Source organism: Heteronotia binoei, chromosome 9, assembly GCF_032191835.1.
Source record: "Heteronotia binoei isolate CCM8104 ecotype False Entrance Well chromosome 9, APGP_CSIRO_Hbin_v1, whole genome shotgun sequence".
Classification (NCBI taxonomy): Eukaryota; Metazoa; Chordata; class Lepidosauria; order Squamata; family Gekkonidae; genus Heteronotia; species Heteronotia binoei.
Window position 1 is genome coordinate 76869552 of NC_083231.1, and position 9490 is coordinate 76879041.

General features: G+C 41.8%; 1 protein-coding gene across 1 annotated transcript in view; it reads right to left on the reverse strand.

Annotated features, from left to right (window-relative positions):
* The window catches only part of FAT4 (FAT atypical cadherin 4), a 186808-nt gene that overhangs the window by 28078 nt on the left and 149240 nt on the right, over window positions 1-9490 (reverse strand). The window contains exon 10 of the mRNA XM_060247379.1: window positions 2200-2304. Coding sequence (XP_060103362.1) covers window positions 2200-2304 — 105 coding nt within the window. The remainder of the gene's footprint in view (window positions 1-2199; window positions 2305-9490) is intronic.

Here is a 9490-nt window from a genome sequence, read left to right on the forward strand (position 1 = left end):
GAATTCCTTTATAAATAATATTTTTTTGCAAGGAACTGCTTAACATTTAAAGTGCTTAAAATGCATAACAGACTCCCTGATTTCAGAACTGGGAAGCAGAATGTAGTTAAGAAGAGACAATACATAGGGGGCTGTAGGGAGGAGAAAGAACTGGACTATAAGTTAGTATGTGGGAGAGTGGGATTTGTTGCTAAGAAAAGAGGGAGAGGGAATCTGGTTAGGAAAAAAGGGGGGATGTGGTATTGGGATATAGGAACTAAGATAATTGAGATTTGGGAGAATGAGGAAAAGAATGGAATATAAAATTAGGATGGGGGAAAAAGGAATCTGAGTTTAGAAGTGAGGAGGAAAGAACACATTTAGAATCTGATGACTGGTCTAGGCATGTAATGGAATGAAGTGATAAAGAGGTGTCAGAATGGCAAGGTGGTAGAATGAATAGTACCACTGCAAGGGAGAGGGATGAGATCTAGTTCCCCTAAATTAATAATGACCTGTAAAATGGGAAACTAGTACAGTATATGAAAGGCTACGCTCAGGGGTTGTTTTGTAGAAAAATAGGTTGTGGAGCTCATCCAGGGATTGTTATGCAGCTGCACATACTATTCAATGGACAAGGAAGTGGAACTCTCAGGAGGAGGAGGTGGAACTCTCAGAAAGGTTCAGGAGCTGCACTCCTGTGAGCTCCCACTAATCTGAGGCCTGGCTATGTTACACATTTTCTTTCTGATGTGCTTTTTTTAAAAAAAAAAAAACCTGTATGAAGCTTTTCAGCATTGAAGCATTAAAAATGTGACTCTCCCCACCTGCTGTCTGAAGTGGTATAGCCCGTACTGTCACCTCAGAATCCTGCCACCTCTTTCTGCTGTATAAATTAGGACAGAGGAGAAGTAAGATCTACCATTACAATGGTGTTTCCAACTTTCACAAGTGACCTGGAGATCTTCTAGAATTACAACTGATCTCCAGACTACAGAGGTCGGTTCTCCTGCAAAAAACAGCTGCTTCAGAGGGTGGAGTCTACAACATTAAATCCCTTGCTGCACTCTCTTTCCAAACTCTACCCTCCCAAAACTCTCTTCCCCAAATCTCCAGGAATTTTCCAACCTGGAGCTAGCAACCCTACATTAAAAGAATAGAAGACTGTGATCAGAGGATGGAATTCAAGTTGGCATAAGGCTAACATTTGAAGGAGTAGCATTAGGGATGGGAATGAACTGAATTACGATCCAAATTTCATGATGAACCAGGCCAGTTTGTTAGAACACAAGTTGTGATTTGGTAATCACAATGTATGTGAACTGCCCATGAACCAGCCTGGTTTTTGGTTTATTTGGTTTGGGTTTGTGGGTGGCCAAAGCAACGGTGGACTGTGCTTTCTGAGTTCACTGGAGAGTTGTGGCAGCTTCCCTGGGGGGAGCTGATGTAGGGGAAGGAAACTGTCATCAAGGAAAAGGGGGTACTGTGGATTTGACGGTGGTTGTGGGAGTTGTGCCAGTGCGCCAGCCCTTGGAGGAGGTAGAGGAAGGCCAGTAGGTGCAAACAGTGAAAGAATGGGATCTCCAACACCCCAGGAAGGTGCTGATCCAGGGGACAGAAAGTGAAATGGATGTTTGCTTGCATCAGCAGGAAGTGGAGCCCTGGATATTGGAGAGGGTATCCAGGAGCATCTTTTGGATTGTCATAAACCTAACAAATCACAAACCAATTCAACAAACGGAAAAGCTTGTGGAGGTTCATGAACCATGATATGTGGTTTCTCATGGACCATGAATCAGCATTTTCCCAGTTTGTGCTCATCCCTAGTTATCACCATTTTGAGGTCTCAGCTTCTTCACTTTTTCACATTGTACCACCCTTAAAACTGGTTTCTCTTGAAGCAGAATGTTCAATTTGGGGAATGGAGGAAGGCATATGTTCGAAGCAAGAATACTTTCAAACAAAGGAAGTAAGTTTAGTCCTCTTTGTTCATCCACCCACTTGTTATAGGAGATAAGAGTCAGCTAAAACTCAGATACAGCGGATATAAACACATTGTTTTATGTCTGTTTGTATTTTAGCTCTAGTGTTAATTGTTTTAATAATGCAGGGGCGATTGAGGATAGTCTTAAAATGTGACCCTGATGAGGGCAGAAAGGCAGGGTATATTTCTTTATTTATTGTAAAATAAATAAATAACATAACATAAATTCCACTTACCAAATGGACAATGGCAGTAATATCCTTCCACTCCATTTTGACAGGATCCTCCATTGAAACAAGGGTTGCATTCACAGTGATTGACAGCGGAGTCACATATTTTCCCTGTGACAGAATCAAATACTGAAAGATTAGAGATCTGGAGTAAAACACATTTGGACAATCTACATTAACAATAAACTTGGACCACATTTTTGTAGGAAATGATAATTCAAATCAGTACATAGAAGGAATTTGGTAAACTATCTCCAGGTGAATGGAACAGACTGTTTATTCTTTTACTCTGAGTTAGTCTCCTGGGTAACTTTTTTTTATATGGAGAGGAAAATAAACACTGCAGAGTAGCACCACTCTGTAACATTTCCATGGTACCTTATAGACAAGGCTGGCCCTGCCACTAGGCATATCAGGCATTTGCCTAGGGTGCTGGCCTTCAGGGAGTGCCAAATTGGGTGCCCCCCACATGACTAATGATCACTCTGCCCTGTGAGAGGAGCAAGTGTTTTCTGTGTGTGTGTGTGTGTGTGAGAGAGAGAGAGAGATAGACAGAGAGAGACAGACAGAAGAATGGGAGAGGTGTGGTGCGGTGCAGCGCAAGGTGGTGGTGGGACCATGTGTGCAAGAGCATCCTTGTCCACTGCAGCGTTCTCCAGAAACTTGGCAGAGGTGGTGTGGCTGACTAGGTTGGCAGGCAGGCCTTTCCAAGCACAGGCTGGGGTGGGGGGAAGGGAGGGAGCAGAGGAGGGTCAGAGCACACGTGGCCAATAATGAGCATAAGCACGCCAGTGTTTGTCATTTCCCAGTTGCACTCTCATTTTCTCGGATGGCTGAGCAGCCTGGAATTTTCTGACAGAAGTGCAGCCCTGGGCCAAGTTACTCCAGAATCAATCCTGCTGAACTGCATTGGGCACCTCTGATGGCTAAAGTCTGGAGTGTAGGGGGGCTGCTCTCTATGGGAAGGAAAGGAAGCCTCTGTCAGTCCTCAGCAGCTCTGAAAGGGCAAAAACAGCCCGGCCCTGGTTGCTTGCCTAAGAGGCCCAGCCAGCAGGGGACAGGCACTTCTGAATGGGGAAAGCCAATGAGGGGGTGGAGGCTTGAGGGATACAACAGTACAGAAAAGCCTTGGAAGGTTTACTCTTGAGTACGTCATTTTTGTTTGGAAGACAGACATTCTGCTACTGTGTGGCTTGGAGAGGTTAAATATTTTTAAAACATAATTTCCTGGGATCAGTTTTCATTTGTTAGCCTACGGAGTGCTAAGCCTGTTGCTGCTGCAGTCGCTATTAAATGCTCCTCACTTCTCTCCTTTGCTTGTCTGGCTGCTTCAGGGGTTAGGTTGCCTCTGCAATGGCACTTAAAATGGCAGACCTCTCTCTCCCCCCTCCCCTCCCCTCCCCTGCCTTCTCTAATTCCAGGAGCGCAGTTGACAACTTTGGGGGCTTTTCTGTTTTGTTTCCTTGGACCCAGCACAGTACTTGCTGCCCAACTTTCAGGAGGATCTGCTCTCTTGTCCCTGCTCTATAAAATGGTGCACCTTTCTCTGCCCATTAATTTTCATCTTTCATTGTTTACGTTTGCTATGGATAAATGGATTTTTAGATTTGCTGTTCTGTTATGTAATAGAATAAAATTAGAGCCCAGTGACACCTTGGCAAAACCATTGAGTCCAGATGCTTATTTGTAGTTTGGTATTCCTGTTACCAATAAGTTAAATTTTTGGAAATTAAGAGAGATGTACAGCAAAGAAGACCCTGTGGGTTTCTCTTTCCTTAAAGGCTTTTTGAAACTGGGCTTTGGAAAGGGTCCTCTTTGGAAATTTGGAAAGATCAAATTCCAAGGGATGAACTTCTCAGTCCCTGCACTGGTTGTTCTTTGCACAGCATAGAATGTGTTTGAGAGAGATTAGAGTACAGTGTTTATGCCTTTATGTAGCTCTAATTAGAAGCTCCATTTATGATGTCTCTTAAGTGCCTAGAACTCTTGTTTCTGATAGTAGCTCATTTCTATTAGCAGAAGTTCTGTTTAACCCTTTAAAGAGTAACAGCAGTTAGATGGACCATGTGGTAAGTGAAACATTTCTACAGCAGGCAATGATGCAGAAGTATGAGTCTTGTATAATAAGCCTGGATACCTCTCTTATTTTCTGTTCTGTCCTCCAAAAGCAGATGGCCAGCTCAGATTAAAGAAAAGTGCCCAACTGAGATGCTGAACAGAGCCTCCCAACTTTGTTATTTCATGGAGGTCTCCCATCCAAATATTTATCAGAGTTGGTCCTGCACGGCTTCCAAGTTCTGACAAGATCAGGTTTGCCTGGGCTATCCAGATCAAGGAGAAATTTCAAGATTTGTGCTTTTCATCTCCCCCCAATTTGTCTGTTTTTGAAAATTGATTATCAGGAGAGGAGAGTGCCAGAAGTTAGCCTTGCCTAGGGCACCAGATAGTCTAGGGCTGGCCTTGCTTATAGATGTGCCATAACATGCTGGAAGTGAGGAGGAAGACTGTAATTTAAGCATGGCTGCTCTCAGCAGATGGGATCCATGGGTCTTCACTTTCCAGAATGGCCATTAGCTGGCTGGACTGCTGCTTCTATTCATCACACCTATCACACCTACTAGAAAACCGATGGCAAAGAATTGGGGGAGAAGCTACTACCTGTTTGTTTGTTCATTGGGTCAGGAGCAAATGGTACCAAAGACAATGCCTCATTGGTAGGCAACTCACTAGTCAACAGTCACCACCAAAACCTAGAGCCAGCCCTAAATTCAGCCACCAAGACTAACATTACATTACCCATTATTATCTCTTCATTTAGCAATGTAAGGAAAATTTATATGAATTGGACGTTGTTCATAAGGCTGCCAAGCCCCCAATCTGGGTGGGGAATCCTCCGCGGGGTTCCCAACCCACCAGTCCACATTGGGCCGGTGGGGAGAACCTCCCCATACATCACTGGCATGATGACATCATCCGGAAGTAATGTCATCAAAATGGCAGCGCCCATGCAGAGCTGCTCTAGGTATTTCCAGGAAAACTCCATGGTTTTCCTGGACGCTCTAGCCATTTGGAAGGGAAACCATAGAGTTTTTACCTCCCAAATGGCTAGAGCATCTGGAAAAACCATAGTGTTTTCCCAGAAATGCCTAGAGCGGCCCCACACGGGCATCACCATTTTGATGATGTCACTTCCGGGTGATGTCATTATGCCACATGCGTGTTTCGCATGTGTGAAAGTCCCCCACTCCAGGAAGCTGGGGACTTGGCAACCCTAGTTGTTCAGGGCATGGCTGTCAACTTCTTGTTAATATGGATATAAACAGTCTTAAAGTTTCCTAAACTTCCCCAGTTCTTCATTACAGAATGACTTGAATATGAAGTTGTTTATCACTGCAAGGAATTCTCAGCATGGTGCAAATTGCACACTTTTATTGCCTTTGTAAAGATTCCTCCACAGAATTTAATTAAATTTTCAAGCCTGAAGAGGGGTTGATTTTTTAAAACATATTCCTCAGGCTATTTTTTCCTCAAAAAAAGCATTTCACAGCTCTATAATTAAGTGCATATGTTTCAAATAATAATGTTTTCATGAGTGAAACCAATGATTTGCTTGGGTAAATTATGCCCCGAAGTTAAACAAATTACCAAATGACTAGCTTCGTAAACTTTCAAGGGCTGTGAATGGCTCATCTACAAGTTTCAATTTCATGGATTCTGATCTCTTTGCCCATTCCAAATAAACTGGTCAAGGCCTACTTCTGATGTGAAGAGGGAGATAGTACTTGTACTGTGACTGAATACTCAAAGTTGTTAAATTAAATATGAGGTAAATAGTTTTTTAACAACAGATGGAGTATCCCAAAACTGCAGTCTTAAGTATTTTAAAGTAAGTATTTTAATTAAGATGAATTTATTATTTATTTAATTCATTTATATCTTGGATTTCTCCCCAAAGGGGATTCAAAGTGGTTTCATCCTTCTCCTCTCCTCTGTTTATCTTCACAGCAATCTTGTGAGGTTGGCTACGCTGAGAGTGTGTGACTGGCTCAAGATCAGCCAGCAAGCCCCTATGACGTGAATGGGGATTCCAGCCTGGGTCCGATACTCATAACCAATATGCCATACTGGATGTGCAAAGATATGCAACTATAAAGATATGCGACACAAGGACATCTGTATCCTTTATTATTATTTATTTTCTGCTTCTGCCCTCAAAGAAAAGCAGGATGCTGAAGAAAGAAAGTATTATGGTTATTTTTCACTGTTCTCCTTCAGAGTTTAATAGGTAATTGCTACATGACCACACTGTTAATGCAGAAATGGGACTCTTCATCTTATCATGTCTGGATCCACTTCAGTTTGTATTACCAATATGAACCACAGAATGTGCATTCATGATTAAAGAAAATCACCTGTGAATTAGACCCACAGTAATCCTGGTTGGTAAAAACCAGTTGGAAGGAGCAATGGTCATGGCATCAAAATTATGGTTGTTCGGTTTCTGCTTGAAAGCTTAATTTTCTGATTTATGTGGTCCTCATTTTGTCCGTAATTTTTCTGGAGAAGATGAGTAACTGAGTTAGCAGTCATCTTCTTTTTCCTAAAGCACCTAGCTGTACCTTGATAATCCCTAGCATTACTTTGTACCTTAATCAATGCTTCTGGTTGCATCTATCAGGCTTTCCATCCTATGGAATTAATATGAATTCTCTCTCACAGGTTGCATTCTAGTACCTCCACCTAGCCTGCAGACAGAGAGCAGTATTTATTGACAATGCCAAAAAATGTTTGCTTGTGGTAAATCCCTCCTAGCTATGATTTGAACTATAATGCTATAAATATATAGACACTGAAAAGACATTTTCAGTGGTATTCCTATCATGACCATAATGTGTATTCCATTTGTGGCCCTGACTGTGCCAAAAACTGTACTGCTGTAGCTGAGTAGAAACAGTTTATCATTAGAAAACACACTGGGCGTTTTCGCACTGACCTTCAAGTGGCGCGACGACCCTCTTCACACCGGAGGATCTGCGCGGATTTCGCACAAGAAGCGCCGGCGCACCCAAAAGAGCCGGCGACTTCCGTCGCGAAACCCGCTCAAACGGAAACCGCCAAGAAGCAGGAAAGCGTTTGAGCGGGTTTCACGACGGAAGTCGCCGGCTCTTTTGGGTGCGCCGGCGCTTCTTGTGCGAAATCCGCGCAGATCCTCCGGTGTGAAGAGGGTCGTTGCGCCACTTGAAGGTCAGTGCGAAAACGCACCAGTGACCAAGTATTTTTCGCAGCAGTGTACAATGTTATTGTCATAGCTGACCTCTTGTGATCAGAGAATGATACACGATTAGTTTTAATATTTATAGATATTGCTTGCTTTAAACAATTTCCTTTGGGATGCAGCATTCCATAAATCTAATTCCATAAATCTAAAGATGGTAAAAATGCCTTCCACAGAATTATATAGTTTGGGGGCAAACACAGTATTTGATCCATGACATTTTTTTCCTCTCTCATTTCCTTTCATGACACCATAGAGGAGCATTTCAAACAAAGGCAGGATGGCAATGGAGAGGGAAAGAAATAACTAACACCTACATCGTTACTAATAGCCTTCCACTATTATGATTATTAGATAGCCAGTGTGGTGTAGTGGTTAAGAATGTTGGTCTGGTCTGGGAGAGCTGGGTTTGAATTCCTACTTGTGCCAAGGAAGTTCACTGATTGACCTTGGACCAGTCACACTTTTTCAGCCTAACCTACCACATAGGGTTGTTGTGAGAATAAAATGGAGGTGAGGAGAATGATGTAAGTCACCTCAGGGCCCCATTGGGGAGAAAGGTGTGGTACAAATAAAATAAGAAATAGAGAAAAGATTGCTGATAACAACATTTAAAATTATTTGCCACATCAAGTGATATTAAGCCCCTGAGCCAGTTAGAGGGGGTGGGTGGGATATAAATCTGATAAAATAAATAAATAAGCATAAAGAGCATTTTAATAATCCTTATTTCTAGTCAACTTCTTTTAAAAACCCTTGAAAATATTTAATAAAAATTCATGCATTCCCTATATATAGGACCCCAAAATGAAAAATAAATGTAAGATTCACAAAAAGGGCAAGTGATATGCTACTGTATGCCACAAGATAGATTCAGTCTTGCAACCAATATTTTCTAAAACGAAGTACGGTAATTAGTAGACATAATTCTAAAAGACTGCTTCAGCCTTAATGTTACACTCAGGTAATTTTTCATTATAGTTGTGCTCATTGGAATAAACTTAATTTGCCTCTATAGAGAGATGAGGTGCAATGCAGCTGGCTAAACATAATAAATCAGTGAAAAATCTCTGTACCCTCCCTGTCTTAAACTCAGTCATCCTAGTGCTCTATAACTCAGAAATTTAAATCCTCAGTGAACAGAAAGCTTGCATTTATAAGGTGTCATTCATTACAAACAAGAACCACATGTTAAATCTCTTGATTCAACTATTGGCCTTATCCAGACATAGACACATACAACCAACAGGATGGGGAAAGTGTGGCCCACTCTCTGGCCCAATTCAGTACCTCGGACAAGGTGTGCCAGTGTGTGTCTATGATCCTGTAACATTTAGTTACAAGTGCTGAGTGAGCGATACTAGCCTTCTGTTTTAACAAAATGCTATCCTGCTAAGTAATCAAACTTACTGGATGACAGAAGTCATTCTTTCAACCTTTCCTACTTCAGAGTTGTTGTGAGGATAAAATGGCAGTGGGGAGATCCATGTACCCTGGTCTTTGAGGGTGTGATGGGAAAAGACACACTAAATAAATTCATTAACATTCTGCTGTGGTTGGTTTCTGTCAACAATGGCATTACATTATTTTGGGAAGGGAGAAAACAAAACTTTTCTCACAAACATGCAATATCATTAATGTATAGGAAAATCCAACAAGAAGACTGGGAAAATCAACACATTCAGATGTGGGGAAATGTCACAGGCATCAGATATGCCATTCAAACCAGCAGATCACTGGAGTGTCATTATCCCAATTATAGACAAGAGATGATATAACTACATTTTGCTGTAGCTAAAATGATTGTTCTGTGGAGCTTTCCCAGTGAGCATATGCTTATGTAACCTCCTGTGCTATTGTCTTAAAGGGTTACTTGCAATTGTGCCATGGAATTATTCTGCTCTGGTGCAGGCCAAATAATTTGATGTGCTGATTCAATGTGAAATATAATCTCAGATCATTAAGTTAATTAGAACAGCCATTCAATTACAAATAATTACTTGTAACCTGAGGCTCAGCAGG